At 37.9% G+C, this 17,408-nt stretch overlaps 1 protein-coding gene across 1 annotated transcript in view; it reads left to right on the top strand.

The window, feature by feature from the left end:
- The first annotated feature begins 432 nt into the window (after nucleotides 1-432).
- dlc1 (DLC1 Rho GTPase activating protein) overlaps nucleotides 433-17,408 on the top strand; it is a 79,371-nt gene continuing 62,395 nt past the window's right edge. The window contains exons 1-3 of the mRNA XM_032563720.1: nucleotides 433-4,032; nucleotides 7,867-8,001; nucleotides 8,169-8,282. Of these exons, the coding sequence (XP_032419611.1) occupies nucleotides 1,825-4,032; nucleotides 7,867-8,001; nucleotides 8,169-8,282 (2,457 nt within the window). The 5' untranslated portion in view covers nucleotides 433-1,824. The remainder of the gene's footprint in view (nucleotides 4,033-7,866; nucleotides 8,002-8,168; nucleotides 8,283-17,408) is intronic.

Raw genomic sequence — 17,408 nt, 5'->3', positions numbered from 1 at the left:
AAGATGACAAATTGAAAAATGCAAAGCATACTCTCGATATAACTGCCAAAACATTAGAGCGATCTTTTGGCGCAATGCCAGAAGGCTTACAAGCGAGCCAGTCTGTTACTAATCAGAACCAACTGGTGGGAGTCTTGTCCAGTGAACAAAGCTGAAGCAGAGTGAAGAAAAAAAAAGCTAAAAGAACAGTTTAAAAAAAGTGAGAAAAATATTATTTAAAATAAAAGTGAGTAGGGAGCATACACTGAAGGAAAGTTTGTTTAAAAATGTTTAGGATTTCTACAAACGGGGGGTCTTCTGTGATGTAATTCATACTCCCTGTCAAAAAGCAGCAGGGAGGAGACCTGATCAGAAGACGGGAAGAACGGAGGAGAGAAGGGGTGGAGTGGGGAGAAGAAAAGCCGTCCCCTCTTACACCACCTCAGCTCTTCAGCACTCAGTGTCAGCAGAAAACCTCTAATGTGATCAAGATGGAAGCTGTCCATGGACGTCTCACTGCTTCCCGGCTTTCTTTCTGCCTTTCGGGCTGCCAGGACTTGTACAGCAATCCAAGAGCGAGAATACTGACTGGAGCCTTGAAAATGGCCTGCACTGCTTCTGATTAAGGACCGGATTCTGAATGCGCTTGCAAAATATCATGTCTTTTGGACAGAGATAGATTCGTGTTTCACAGATTATGGAGGAATTGCTTCTGGTAAATGAATGAGAAGACAACCAGTGGCTCTCTCTGGATCACTTATAACAAACCTGACTTGTTGGAATATACATTCTGCCGGATAGGAAAATAATCCACATACTTGATTTTATTGTAAGATGATATGTCATGTTTAGAAAATGTACAAAAACTAAATGTTACTATTCAACTCCAATGTGTGTTGAAGTTTCGACATCATTTGCTGGCTTAATGGGCTCCTAGAATGTGTAATTGTTTTATTTTTAACTAAATCTATTTGTACTTCTACTAACTATTACAGTTTAATGCCAAGTATGGTAGATGAAGCTGACCATCCCCTGGTTTCTTTCCTAAAAAGGAACTTTTTGAAAAAGCATAATTTCTTATAATTTAATTTTTTAACATTTAAAACTTTTTAAGTCAGTTTTTCAGTGAGTTGCATACTGTATATACTGTGCTGTTAGACTGGCTGACATTTATAACGAAGCAGATGTTGAGCTTACACAAAATATTGTGATATTCAGAACAATAAATGTAAAGTAAGATAAAATTACTTAGTTCGATCTGTTAGGTACCACAACACATTTTACTTAGTGTGCACTTAAGCTGACTCTCAGCTGCTGTTTTAGTTCCCTTCTATATGTCATTCCCTATTTTGTGGGTTTGTGATTTGACAATTGCGTTAAAACCCTAAAAAGTGAATAAGGGAGATCAGCTTCAGAATCTTTTTTGTGAGGTTTATCCACTTAAAAATCTGAAAGCATAAACATATGTTCTGTCTCAGGGTGACTGACTGTAGTTGGCCAGCTTTAAAGTAAAATTCAGAATGACATTGCTTTGGAAATATATTAGTTTTCCTTGTTAGATTAACATAATGAGGCGTCTTGACATCTTATTGTGGTCCAGTTTATAAGTTCCCATGGCACTGGGTATGCAGAGTTGTTGCAATCCTCGAACTTTCACCCACTGCTTCCTGTTACAGTGAGAAGCAGGGCTTGATTTGTCATACTGTCATCTGGACATTCAGTTACTGTAAACTTATAACTAGTGAACACTTGATATTTATTACTCCCATTTCTTTTCTCGATTTCAGCAGATCTGGTAGTCTAATTTAGACAGCAGCCCTATGGGATAATACTTGGCTTTCCATTATGCCTGTTGCTATTCGGAAAAGAAGTTGGGAAGAACATGTGACTCACCCATCAGGATTACAGTATAGCTTTGATGATCTGGATCTGGTGTGCTGTCATGGAGTAGACGGAGAGGGGTTTTGGGTGGGCTCTGGGGCTTTAAAACAAGGCCGGCGGACGAGGTGTGCCTCCATGCCAGAGGGCTGCCAGGTGCCTTCAGATGACCTGGGTCAGACGACTTTAGCTGAAGCATTTGCTGTTAACGATGTCGATGAATCGGGATGCTTTAGGCAAACTGAAAACAATGGAAAGCCTCTGGATTTCCAGGAGACAGTTCACGAGTTGGTGGGTGCTGGCCTTCCACAGAGGAATTCCAAATCAGCACATCTCCCAGCCATAAACTCTGGGATTTCTGGAGGCCCTTGTTGTTACTCAAACAGTACCATCTCCAGTGTTAACAGTTCTTTTGCAACTGATAATCAGAGTGTAAAAGCTCTTTACAGTAAAGTGGTAACTGGCATAGAAAGTAGCCAGGGTTATATATTCAGGGATGATGTTGTCTTTACAGGCCTTAAAGAACAACAATTCATCGCTATCTCTTCAAACAAGGGGCCTTCATTGTCTGAATCTGCTGGTGAGCAGATTGGCAAACTTCCAACCCATCAGCAGACAAAGGAGAGCCACATAGAGGGTTACAGCAGATCTCCTGAAATCTCTGAGGTCATACTGAACTGTTGCGCTGGCGCTGAACAGGAATCTCAAACCAACTGCCCAGATGTTGAAGAAATTATTTCCACCTCCGACCACGCTGGTACAAGTGGACTGCTTTTTGCACAGCAAAATTCTACTGATGCAGTGGAAGATGGGAGTGCACTGTCCTTGCCTAACAAGGAACCATTTTTATCTTCTATAGTAGATGAAGAATGTGACGAAGGATTTACTGACAGCCAGAACACTGTTTTTGTTCATCAGCTGGGTGGACTGAATGAGTTGGAAACAAAAAATGAAAATACAGGACTCAATCATTTAAGAAATGTTCAAGATGAACAGAACTGTGCTGTGGTATTAGATCAAGCCAGTGATCGTGAAATTTCCAAGGGCATCCTGAACCTTCCTGCTGCTGCTGAACAGAAACTTCAAACCAACTACCCAAAGATTAAAGGGATTATTTCCATCTCTGACCAGGAAAGTGCAGGACGACCTGTTTTTGTCCTACAAAATTTGCCTGATAGAATGGACAGTGACAATACATTGTCAGTGCAACCTGTTGTGGCTTTTTCACTGGATGAACAATGTGACAAAAGATTTACTCAATGCCAGAGTCCTGTTTTTGCTCACAGGCTGGATGGATCGGATGACTCGGAAACTTTAAATGAAAATGTAGGACACACCCATCACTCCATGAACGTTCACTTTGAGGAGGATTCTTATAACTGTGCAATGGCTTTAGATGAGAGTAATGATTGTGAAATGCTTAACCAGACACTAGTTGAGAAACATAATGTTGCAAAAACAGCAAGGAACTGGCCTCATACGCTGGGAAGTGCAGAACAAGGAGAGCCATTTGACACATTTCAGTCTAAAGTTAAATATCAGTGTTTGGCAGTGATAGAAACTGTACCAGCTGAACACCAGAGGGTTGGAAATTCAGAAAGAGAATCCACACAGACGAGCACTATTTGTTGTGCAGATCAGCTTGTGAAAACTTCTTTAAGTCAGTCATTGGATAACCTGGTTGAGAGCTCCTTACCCAAAGAGTTGACTGCATGCAAGGATGCAGACATACCTCTGCCTATTGAAAATAACTATTCTAAACTTGTGACTATTCCAGAGATCCACCTGATTGCTGCAGATGATGATACTTTGGTAAAAGCTAGAAAGGAAACAGAAGCTAATATTACTGAAAACCAAGTCCATAACACCCTTCTAGATAATAAATACCACGCTACTGAGCAACATATGAAACTTCCTGTCCTCTCTAAAGAGGTCAATGAGGGACTCCATGGCAACCAAACCTCTGGCTTGAGTGAGTCACCTTGCTCTGAGGTGGCAGATGGTTACTGGGAAAACCACAGCTTGGGAGGAAGAGTTTCTGCGATGGGGGAGTTGGGTGATGCCATATTCTCAGCTGTTTCCAGCGAGTCACAGCCATCCGGTTCAGATCTCAAAGGGACACATGAGGCTGGAGATCAGAAAGAGGACAGTGTGGTCAAGGTGCGGATGAGAAAGGTAAGTGCCATAAGAAACCTTACAATTAAGTTTTTTTCTGTTGTTGCGTAGTAATTGTGATCTGTCAAAATGAGCAGTTTCCTTAATGGGAATAAATGTCTGACAAATAATGTCCCACACTCTGGCAATGTGGTTTGGAAAACAATGACTTCACTCTCACATGCTTTCAGATCTGTGAGTGGGGGGGCTCTGTGAAATGTTTTACTTATCCTCCACCACTCATTGCAACACAAGGTCCTATAAGGGCATGGAGGCTGTAATAGCAGAGGGAGTTGGGAGCTTAAGCAATCTACAAGGTGAAATGCTCAAACGGTTTTTCTTGAAGCAAACACTTATTGTTATTTTTTTCATGCACATTGTTGCTGCACTCTCATGCAATACAATAACTTACATTTTGTTATTGTATTGCATGAATTTTGATTCATTGGAGAAAAGGAATGATCATAGAACTTCTCGATCATTAGTGTTAGATTTACTCTTAATTATAGAAAGTGCAAGCCCCTTTAAGCATGCTATTTAAATAGCTCCAGATTGTAATATAACAGTGTATAATTTTGCATGTTCATCTCCTGCAGTTCAGCAGCCTCTGGAAAAAAGCATGCCTATCAAGAAAACCTTTTAAATGCAATACAACCCTGTCACTCAGAGTGCCTTGCAAGTCTCTTCCTCCTGTCACATCATAACCAAACTTCAGTGTCATTGGGAGTTCATTTTGAGGTGTGAAAGACCAACACAAATTAGCACATAATTGGGAATTGAAAGGAAAATGATATACTGAGTTGTACATTTCTTTCAAACCCTTTTAAATACTGTGTATAACCACCTTTTGCTTAAAGTTTTTTTGGGTATGGCTCTACCAGTCTTGCAAATCCAGAAACTTAAGCTTCAGCACATTCTTTTTTTTATTAAATGGTACAAACCAAATTGGCTGGAGAGCATCTATAAACATACATTTTCAAGTCTTGCCATTAACTTTTAACTGGATTTAGGTCTGTTCTTTTACTGGCCAAATTTAATACATGAATATGCTTTGATATGAACCATTCTTACTGGAAGGTGAACATCTCAAGTCATGTGTAGTCTCTAATAGTTTTTCTTCAGGTCTGTTATTAGCCGCATCATTTTTTCAATCAACTCTGAATAGGTTGCATCCCCACTGAAGTAAGGCATCCCTGCTATACAGCACACGGAAATGTTCATGTATGTTCAATCAGAGCACCCTCATGCACATGTTTGGTGTTTCCAAAAGGCCTGTGGCCCACTCTAAACAAGACCTCTGATGACTTTTCTTCAACAATAGCTTTCTTCATCCCACTTTTACACAAAGCTCAGATTTGTGGATTTCTACATCTAATAGATATACTGTGAACAGATTGCCCCACTGAAGTTGTGAATGTTTGTTTCTATTTTTTTTATGTTTGATGATGGACTAATCAGTGCTCTGAGATTTTCAAAGCTTGCTAGGTTTTTTTTTTTTACACTTCACAGTTTTATCCTTGTCATGTCTGTTCCTATTGTACTGCTTATTCAAACTTATTCTAACCAATTTCTTTCAGGGAATCAGGCTTATTCCCTGAAAGAGATTGGTTAGAAATGGTATAGAAATGGCTTGTATTTCTATACCCAGGTTGAATAGAAATGCAAGCCAATTTTATGTTTTTTTAACACAGTAAGGGACTACGTTATGTCAGGATATTACAGAAAGGTCTGTTGTTTTTAGTTCGGCAAAATATAAAAAGGTTCAACATTTTATGAACACTTTTACAAGGCAATATAGTAGTACCGAAGGTAGCCTATATGTTATATGTTCATGTTTTATACTTTGTTGAGGGTAGAGGTTCTTAGAATCCTTTAACGTCATCTTTGACGTTAAAAGATGACGACATACATACCTCTGCCTATTGAAGAGGTATGTCTTCAATAGGCATACCTATTGTCTATTTATTATCCAGAAGGCTGTTATGTATTCTTAATACATTAAGAATATTAATGTATTCTTAATACATTAAGAATATTCTTAATGTATTCTTAAATACTTTAAGAATGCATTTATTCTTAATGTATTTAAAGAAATGAGACAGCATGTTTACTCATTTTATATATTCCTTTTAGTCAAACTAGAGTTTAAAAGTTCAGGGTTGCATAGATTTGAAACAATTATATAACATAAAATTCATTCACCAGCTAGTGATAACTTTTCTCTTCATAGTTAAAAAATTTGCTTGCAAAAATTCTGCCAATTTACGCACAAAAATTATCTAAAGGCACAATAACAAGAGGAAATTAATAAAATAAAGTGTTTAGCCTAGAGCAGATGAAAGTCAGTGATTAATTTGCAAAAACACAAGAGACAAAAACCTTGAATCCCATTAAAAAAATTCTGTTTTCTGCAAACAATATCTCTTAGAGGCAGCAGGAAGATGGAAAAATCTCCTGTGCTTACTAATGATGAAGTCCCTAGCTGACCACATTGCAGGTTCCGCCTGTAAATGAAGACATCTGGTTTGCAATATGGCTTGAGATTAAACTGATATTGGCTTTTGGTTCTGTGTTTATTTGTTTTAGCAACAAGGCCTGATCCTAGCCCCTGAGGGCCAAAAAGGCTCAACTGTCGTTTATCTCTGACCAGATGACTTGGAAAACATCCCTCTAAGTGCTCTGTCTTACTTAGGCTTTCTGTTTGCATTTAAAAATCTTTTTTGAAAAAAGAGAGATGACAGAACAGGTAAACATCACAGCCTGTGATGCAGCTGTTTTTGCCCTGTTTGGTTTTTCTTAGTGCTGCAGTTTGGTGGTTGTTATTGCCATCGTGAGACAGATGCTTTTGTTCATTCACACAAGCCTTGTAAAGATGTCATTGTTTTACTACGGTACAATGTTTCATTGTGATACTTTGCCAAGGACACAGTAATGTGCGGCGCCTCGAGCTAGGAATGCTGCTCAATGCATCAGTGCGGTGCCATTTTGTGACCTGATTATTTGCTCCCTCTGCAAATCCAATAAAAACAGATTTTTTTATTTTATTTTAATTCATCACTGACAGAAAAATGAATTCATGCACAAGTCCTTATATGTTTACAAATGGCAGAGGGATCGAGCAGAGCTATAGCCAGGAACACATTAACATTACCCGCATTTCTTAGCCAATGAATGTTGTCATGCATACACACCCAGAATTGTATAGTTGATCTCAGAAAAGGGAGCCACAGTTACCATTTCAAGAGATGTTTTCAATTAAATGAATAAAGTTTAACTGTATCCCAAATAGCCCAATGAGATTTTCCCTCAATGCCAAGAAATAGTCGCAACATGACAAGCAGCCCTGCAGCTGCAAGTTTAAATGCCCATGCAATCATAAGCTGTATGTGTGTGTCATAAGCTGTGTCTTGTTAAATATTCATTGGTGGGCCGCCAGGCTTGTAACGAGGTTTGTTCAGAACTATTAGGCCAGCCAATAAATTTCTCTGGGAAGTTTTTTTAAGACAACCTCTCTGGATATTTTCAGTTCCACACCCAGTGATATGATAAAAAGATAAACAGAAGGAAAACAAAATTTATTGCTTCAAGCACTCAAAGAGGGTTTCTACAATGCTTCATGTGATACTAGACTGTGGGGAAGTGGATGGCAGCACTGAACTATCTAGTACAGCTTGTCTTACTGAAGTCAAGCCACCTGAGGTCAGTGTGACACTTGTTATAAAAGTGTTTATTGGGAGAGGAGTATGAAAGAAATCCATTAAAGACTGAAGCTTAAAGAATGTTGTAGACTGTTAAAAGGTTTTTATCTATTTAAAGTGCTCTGAATCTTCTTAACAGACTGGTTTCTTTATTCAGCATGAACATGCCCGTTTGGACTCAATGGTGCTGCTGTTGATGAAACTGGACCAGCTGGACCAGGAAATTGAAAACGCACTCAGTGCCACCTCCTCTATGGACAGCACCCCTACTCTTCACCGCCGTCATCACGTGGTGTGTCTCCATGCTAAATGTTCTTTAACTGTTTTAAACTCAACAGTTTTAAACTCTTGTGTTATCAGCGATAATACAAATATGTTATAGTGTATCTGTGAGTTTGTAAACTATACAAATGACTTCTTATCATGGGATTTTTACCCTCTTCCGTTCCAATTGTGCAGAATACCGATCATGGATCTACACCAGCAACTTCACTAACACTCCCACCTCTACATGCAACTGGCACTTTCTCATCAGGATCTACAAAATCTCATGGAGCCAAGCCTAAAAGTGAGGTAAGTCATGGCGGAGACACTTTTTTCAATTATTTGCTAATATCATAGCAACATAAATTAGTGCTAGGTAAAAGTGACCATGATTTCTTTGCTTTTCAACATTTTTCATTGGTCATACTTGGTAAAGAGACTTGGCCTTTCCCTCTATCTCTGCAAGATAATTAGAACAATGTTTGCATAAGTCTAATAATACCTTAATGACTTTGGTCATATGCAGAAATGAAGGTTAGAGTTAGGGTTAGTCTTATTTTCTTTCAAGCATAAAAACAGAAAAAGTAGAAAAATACATAACTTTTTCGTTCCAAATAAAAATCTGAACAATATGGTAAGAATTTGTACTCAGCAACCCTGACTTGTAAAACCAGCTTTTAATATCCGCATGTCTTTTAGGTTATTTTTCTACCGGTTTTTCTATCTCAACAGTCTCAAGTTTATTGCAGTCTGTTGCAGTCTGCAATAGACCCTATATCCCTATATCTCTAACAAGATATAGGCTTACCCTATATTTACTTCCATCCAACTTCCCATTAACCATGTCCCTATTAATGGACAAAGGGAAAAAGCTTTTCCACAGCCTAATGCTGCTACCACCATGTTTCATTGTGAGGGTAGTATGTTCAGGTTGATTGGTTTCTTTAGTTTTTCTTTATATGTTGCCAAAAATGATCATTTTTGGTGTCATTTGACCACAGTACATTCTTCCACATGTTTGTTGAGGCACATAAAACCAATTTGGCAAACTAATGGCACTGTGTACTGGAAGTCATTTTAATATCTCAAGTTAAGATTTCTGATGCAACTTAGATTAAAACTCCATCTGGATATTTTCATGATTTTAGAAAAAAATTACTTTGCCCTGCTTAAAAGTTACTACTTTGTTTTGTTCTTTCAAGTTAGACCCCATAACATTTTGTGTGCTGCACTCACTTGTTAAAAACAAAATGCTACACTGTTTAGACCTCTTTCTTTCTTCACTGAACCTTGAAGCAGATGAGCTAGAGCAGCAGAAGACCACTTTGCGTCTCACTTCTGTCAACTAAGAACAGAGAATTGAGGCTACAGCTTCCACAGAATCACCAAAATTAGACAAGAATAGATTGAAAAATGCTGCACAGGTGAATGAAACTCAAGTATGTCAAGTATTATATTCAGATGGCAGTCAGAATTTTGCATATTTTATATAATTACCAAGAATTCATTGTGTACTACATCAGCAATTCAGATTGGTGGATTTTGTGTAGTGGTGTGGAGAATATTTTCTTGGGTCACTTAGTCGCTTAATAATGACTAATAATGACTTTAAACACTGCAGACTCCCTCAGTGACCACAGTGCACCCATCTTCTGGGGGCTACTTCCACCAGGGTAATGAACAATTTCAGAAAAGTCAAATAATCTCAAACATGTTTCTTGATCATGTCAAAGAGTTCACTGTACACCAATGACCTCCACAGTCACCAGATCTCAATCAAACAAAGCACCTTTGGAATGTTGCGGAGTGGAAGATATCCATCATGGAAGGGCAGCCGACAAAACTGCAGCAACTATCATATCAATGTGGTCCAGGAATGTTCCTGCACACTGTTGAATGGAAACAGTTGTGAAGGCAACAGGGGGTCTAACCCCTAAAATGAGTTTCTCAGTTGTAGGGATCTCTCTTTGCTCTTAGGAGTTAGCCAAGCAGACGCTAAGACTTCATAATTAGCTGGTTGCAAAGATCTATCCCTTTTCACCCCAACAAAGGGGTCAGAAGGGGAGTCTGAAAGGTGAAAAGCCAGGGCAGGGGGACACGCTTCAAGTGAGACACGTCTTTATGCTCCTTGTTTGCTCATTTTACAATTTATCAACATTCTGTTCAAGAAGGTCTACGAACATGGACTTTAGCTAGTCTGTGCTTTTATCTCACCATAAGATAAAATGGAGAAAAACCATAACAGGGGAATAGAATGTATCTGTGCTAAAAGCAGGGATTTGTTTACCAGAATTCCTTGGCTTTAATGACATTCCTGAATTATCTGTTGGAGTATCACATTGACATTGCTTTTTCTTATTGCACATCATTAGTTATTATATGAACAGTGGATGATGTACACTTTATGGGTCTGCAACCAGCTCCTGCAACTGTATTCATTCGGCCTGTAACCTTAGGAAACTCGCTAAGCTTGCATAAACAGTGCTTTCACTGCACCTAATGGGAAGCTTTTTACAGCACTGGCCCCTTGGGGGACATGATTAAAGCCAAAATGTTTAAGACTTTCTGAAGGATATTCACAGTAGTTAATACTTTCAGAATGATGCCGAGTACCAAAAACCAGTGATGCATACTTAAACATTTTAGCTAGACAATACAAATCTTTTAAATGATGTAAACATGAGACAGATGTGGGTCAAGAAGAATCACAGTTGAGGTTAAAATCTCATTTCAGCTGCTTGAATGTTAAGTTTTCCAAGATTATACACTGACTTTAAAAAGACATCATCTATAATTAACACAAATATTCAGAGGCAGAAGGATCCCGACTAGGAAAAACACTACTTTGTTCTGAATAGAAGGCAAGGCATATACCCCGCACTTAGAATGTCACATTTTACTCAAGGTTTACTAGAGGTGACTAACTTTTGTTTTCTTTTGACATGGGTTTAATCTTATGTTGCAATGCTAAATAAACTATTCTAAAGAGCATAAATTGGGTGACTTAATTGTTGACACTCTCCAGGAGTAGCGAGTACCTATGGATACAAGTGTTTGAAATCCAAATCTGAACTGATTGTTGAACTTTTTAAATAAAATGGCAGTGCAAAAAAATTCATATAGTAAAATTTAACATGCCCTGGTGTTCTTAATCTTTTGTCCTTCTGTTTTCCCACCTTTACTATGTTTTGTTTTGAGCAAGACCTTTTTCTAAAACTAACTCTCTTATTCACGTAACTTTATTAAAAAAAACATATATCCTAAATAACTACCCTATGTGCTTAAATTAATTTAAACTGTATCAAACATCAACATTCATTAGAGTGCAAATGAGCAATAGGCACTTATTTACCTTAAGTCAATAAAATCTTGCCTCATGGATGGATTACTACTTTGTCAGTAGTAATTTATCAACTTGCAATTTAAACCTTGATCCTTTGCTTACCTTGAGAAGGATGATTACACCACTGTAGCGGTGTAATCATCCTATAGAGGTGAAACTATAGTGAAAACAATTCAACTGCAATTGAGTTTCGATACTTTCAGATATCAACATTTTTATTTCATCTTTAGTTATTTACTGCAAATTTTTAGATTTATATTTTTTCTATTGCAGACATCACTTTTTGGTTTTTATTGAGGTCCGATGCACTGTTTTTAATTTTTAACTGATTTTACATTTTTATTTTATTTTATTTTTTTTCCTCTTACATAAGAGGAAAACACCCTGTTGTAATATTCTGAATCAATACATAAAAAAGGAATGGAAGGATTGACTATAAAAGTATAAAAAGATTATGCAATGACACATTTTTCAAGCAGTGAGTAGGCAAAGGTCTAAGACCTACAAATGAATGAGATATGAAAACAGAAAGAAGGTTCTAGAAATACTTGAAAGTAACAATATTTTGTGCATATACTTTAATCCAAAAAGACTTGTGAGGACTCTGAAATGAAAATAATCTATTGGAATGACTCCTAATCAGGGTGAATTGAGAAGGAAACTATTCTCAGATATCCACTGTTTACTCCATACTTCCTGCTGTGGAAATCCACAGGGTCAAATCAAAAGTCAATATTTTTTGAGGCAAGTTTCTGTGGTTGAAAGACAACTTTGTACTAGATGTACAAAGTAGACGTTTTTCACTCTGACAATTCAAAGCAATTACTTTACACACAATACTATCTTTTTTATTAATGCCTTTTATTTTAAAATTATTGTGTCATGGGTATATACGGTTTATTGTTTTTGGTACTAGAAATATCTCTACAAGTTTACACAAGATAATTTCAGATAATTTACGTAATTACAAAAATGGATATTCATGTAGACTGTATTAGGTTGGTGCACCTCATAAAATAGATGGCATGATAAAAGAACAATATGTGGAAATATTTACTCAACATCTCAACATATATGAGCCATGAAGTTAAAGCTTGGGGACAAATGGATGTTCCAAATGGATAATTTTCTGTGCCAGTTCTGCTGGAGGTTTCTAATATTAAAGGGGAGTTTTCCTTTTTAGCTGTTGCTACATGTTTGCTCACTATGAGGGAGTTCTGTTAAGTTTAGGGCACCATGCAATCAAGTGTCCACTGTTGATACACACTAATCCAAGTGGAGTGAATTCTGCAAATCAATGACTTGATGCAATCTGCTGGATTTTCTTAGATAGAAAATGTTCTATCAATTTGAGTTATAAATTGAATTTGACTACACTGCCTAATAACTAGGATCAATTTGGAAGATGCGGCCTTGACTTTGAAGCTGTCTGTATGATTGCCTTGAGATGACATTTGTTGACAATTCTCTCTACATAAACTGAATTGAAAATAATTAAATTAAAAAAATGACTTGCTAAAGTAAAATTAGACATAGAATAAAGTATGAATTAGAACATTTGATTTTTAACAGGTTTTTTTTCCTGCAGAAGAGTTGAGTGTGTCTTTGTACTTTGATATTTATGTTCACATAGGCTGTGTCTGGTGAAATGTTTAGCATTCCTATCATCTTCTGTTGGGATGTGTAAGCGATGGTTGGTATTTGTGTTCGAGTGTCACTCTCCTAACACATAGTGGAACATTGTGGTGTGATAGTACAAAGCATTCTCTTCTTGGCCTTTGCAAAGGTGAAGTGGTGGCACATTTGATGAGTGGCCATTTAAATAGCAATAACATTATCTGTAAGTTATTGCTATGAAGAAGCCACCGAGATCACAACACTGTACATATGGCTTCCAGCTAGCCTAGCTGCAGGCTATTGTTAGCCTCCGACAGGTGGTTGTTGATATTGTGTCTGACATGGGGCTAACTTCTAGTGGATGTTGTGTCACAGCAGGTGTTTTTCCGGAACAACAATTTTTTGCCCAAGCTGTTTTTCTTGGCAGTATTTTGGGTTTATAGTTGACACACTGAACAGAGCGTGAGGGGGTGCACGCCAAAGCAGATGTGGTTTCGCTCCTGTTTTGCTAGCATTGTGTTGCTTAGTTTTAATTTAAAATGCATTTCGTTTTTGACTATTCTTAGAGCTTATTTCAATTTTGATAATCTAATTATTTTTCCAAAAGTGTAAATTGAAGATCTAAATGTTTTGGAAGCATTTGTTGCCCACCTCTATTTTCAGCGTTCTGCTCAGGATGTATCAAGCTGCAGAGTCGGGTGGAGATTGCCGACCCCTGACCACCTTCCTCTGAATGTTTCAGTCGGAAACAACACATCAGTCACCTTTAGCACCAGTCATTCCCACCAGCAAAGCTTACAAGCCAGAATCCTCCAGAACCCGAGGAGCTGCTGAACAAAGCACATAGCTGCGTGTTAAATTTAGCACGGGGGTGTTTCTACGTGTCATGCATGTGTTGACGGGGAAGGTGCTGCTCTGTACCAGCCTTCATCCCCTCAATCTTCTGTAAACATGCTGTAACAGGGCAACATTTGACCCTATTCCTCTAATGGGAATAGAGATTATAATACAGGTTATAGATATATGTATATAGAAATTATTGCATTCTATTAACATTTTCACATTTTGTCACCTTTTTCCACAAGCATCGATGGGCAATATTGACATTTCAGGTTAACCCATCTACCGTAATTGGTGCTCAGACGTTATGGAAGGAAAATAACACTTTTTTCTTTCTTTTTTCTCTTTTAAGAAAACTTTGATATTTATATGTATTTTTCTCCTTACTCTGATGCTCCTGAACAACACTTACTGCAACTACTTGCCTTCAGAAGTCAGCTAATTATTAAACACAGTCAGAGTGTGTACTGTACAATGTAATCTTGGTATAAGTTCAGCTGTTCTGGGAAAGCCTCGGAAAATTGTTGGACACGACAAAGAGGGGACATTAGAGACCAAGAAACCCAGCAGACAGGACAGGGATAAAGTTGTAAAAAAAAGTTAAAAGCAGGCCTAAGTTACAAAACAATATATTTGTACCCCTCATACTGCCTATCTGAAAATGCAAAGTGTGTGGAACAACTGTACCTTATACCAAGAAGTATAAGGTACATAAACATCTAAACTAAGAGGGAAGAAAGAGAGCATTAATCAAGGTTTATCTATTATTAGTCAATTAGTGGAGTTTTGATCAATTTATTAAAACCATCATAACTTATCTTGGTTTTAAGATGGCTTTTTATTTTAAACTTTATAAGCAGATGGTGTTGAATCCTTTTTTAATCAGTTAAGACTTAAATGACTAAAATTAGTAAATATTATAAAATGAAAAATGAGTATGCTTCCATCATAAATTGACTGGACTACTGTAATGAGCTGTGTGTTGCTATTAGCCACATTTCCTTGACATGCGGACTGTAAGTCCAAAATGCAGCTGCTCAACTTCTAACCGGAGCACATAAAACATAATCACATCACACCTGTTTTGGGCTTCCTGCACGGGCTTCCTGTTGTTTTGAGGATACATTTTAAAATTTGAATAGGTGAGGACCACAGATCCTCTTAAGCTGGGTTTACAGTTGACACACTGAACAGACCGTGAGGGGGTGCACGCCAAACATGCCGTTCTTGCCCCTGGTCATTGTCCTTGCATGCTGTAATAGCATGGACAGGGAAGCTAGTCAAATTTGATGCAACCTCATCAAACCGGAGGCAAAAATGGAGTTCACAAATTAAAAATAAATGCTCTCCATCCATTCTGACTGAACTTAAGCCATTTTCCAAAGAAGAATGGATAGAATTGTTAGTTTGTAGATTAGCAAACATGCAAAGACTTCACCTAAAGACAATGGCAACTACAGTAAAATCGAACCAACATGGTACTGACTACAGGTTTGAGAGCACAATTGTGCACAAATTCATGCTTTCTCATAAAATCCCAATAAAATGCAATAAAATCTGTGGTTGTAACATGACAATGTAATAAGTTTGAGAAGTATAAACACTTGCAAGCCACTGCATCAGTTTTTTTTCTTTCAGAGGACATTTACTTCAGAGATATTTTTATTACACAGTGAGAAACAGATTAAATTCCCTGTCAGAAGGTTACATATGAAATTAGCTCTTTATCTGTCTGCTCATGGCAGACAATAGTTTTGCTGTGGTTTGCGTGCTAAGGTCACTCTCAGACCTCTGCTCTGTCCTTCCTCCGTGTTCCGCTCTGGCAGCCATGCAGTCCCCAAACATCCTTCATCCAAACCACACCTTCCCAATGTCCAAGTCAGATAAAAGCCCTGGGATTTTGATACTTTCACTGCCCTTTATTTATCTTCTCATTTGCTTCTGCATTCCTGCTCTTAGTCAATAGTCAACACAGACTGCAACAGGCATAATCATGTTTGCCTACATTCCACCCACACATTTGGCTTAAAGGCCGCTAGAATGAGTCAGTGAGCTATGAATCCAACGACCATTCAGTCCAACAAGTTCTGGTGGTAGGGGTTCTGGCCATGGCCACGTTTCTAGCTGCATTGTGTTGTGTCATTGTCCCCAAGGTCACTTCGCTGCTGAATGCAGCTGTAGTAAGGAGACAAACACAGGCCTATTGTGGTTTACAGTAAGAGGATCAGAAAAAAAAGAGAAAGGCTTATGTTTGGAACAGGATGTTGAAAATGAACTTATCCTCAACTCCCACAAGGAAATCTTGTTTTTCCTGTCAATTTGGCTTTATATCGGTGCATCAAGAGAGAACAAGACATGAAAGAAACATACGTAGAGTTTGGAGGTTTCTTTATTTTATCATTGATGATTATCAAACACTACATCTAGAAGAAAGCACCTCACATAGTCAAAACATGCCCACACCATCCACATGTGTGAGCCTGACCCAGTTCGCATATCCAACTTTTTGTCTAAACAGATTTGTATGTTGATGTCCTTAATTCTTTTTTGACTGAGTGAACTTTTAGTTATTGCACCTTTTCACCAAAGTCAAATAGCTCAGAAATTGCTGTGTTCACCCTGCTCTCATTATCCCTCTTAATTAAATTAAGGGCCGATATCAAATCAACATAACCTCAAGTGCCATTTAATATTTCTCTATAGATTTTCTTTCTTTTTTTTTATTAAAACAGCATTTATGAGCACTCATGGTGTTAGAAGCTAGTACATTTGCCTTGTAAAAAGGCGCATCTGCTGCATGATGAAGACAAACGGTACAGCAATAGTTGCAGGATGACAGTACATGTTGACTGTAAATCTTAAGGATGACTAGAAGATTCAAGCATCTGGAAACAGCCCCGCAGCACGCTGATAATGAAGAGTCATAAATCAGAGAACAACAAACTGAATGCACTCAGACACAAGTGCACAGGAATGCACAATAAACCACGGCGCAATTAACAGGGACGCTTGTTTGCCCGTGTGGTTCAAGGTTCCGAGTGAGATTCTTAGCTGGAGTGTGTTTTCAAGTGATTTCATTGTGTTTTCCTTCAACTTACATTACCTCACTGATGATTCATGTTAGTGAAGATTATTGTCTTTTCCCCTGATTTTTTAAAAGACCATTTCGAAGGAATGTTGTAAATTTGTTCAGGCGATTGTATCATGTAAGGTAGTAAGCATTCAAGCCTTTGCTAACCTAATTGACACTGCATCTAAAGTGCTTGGCTTAGTCAGTGTTTTAAAAGTCTGACCCAGGATGTCTCCGACTGGTCCTTCTGCGAAGGAAGTTGTGACAGTGTAATCTCTCTTGTTAACCCACTCTGTGCTTTCCCCAAAATGTCAGAAGCAATTCCACAAGCCAGCATAGTTGATGCAGTTGGGAATTTGCGCTTATTCTCATTAACTTTGTCCCGTAAGCCCAAAAAACTTTTACGTGTTGAGGAGAAACTGATGTGTTCTTTGTTTCTTGTTTAGTTTCTTGATGCAATGTATATATCATGCATAACACAATGTGATGCATGCATTTAAAGGCTTCCCCTTTACAAAGGGAAGCCATTGCTTCCCTTTTTAAATTACAAACTAACTGTAAAATA

This window comes from Xiphophorus hellerii, chromosome 5 (assembly GCF_003331165.1).
Source record: "Xiphophorus hellerii strain 12219 chromosome 5, Xiphophorus_hellerii-4.1, whole genome shotgun sequence".
NCBI classification, from domain to species: domain Eukaryota; kingdom Metazoa; phylum Chordata; class Actinopteri; order Cyprinodontiformes; family Poeciliidae; genus Xiphophorus; species Xiphophorus hellerii.
This window is presented reverse-complemented; position numbering and strand designations above follow the sequence as displayed.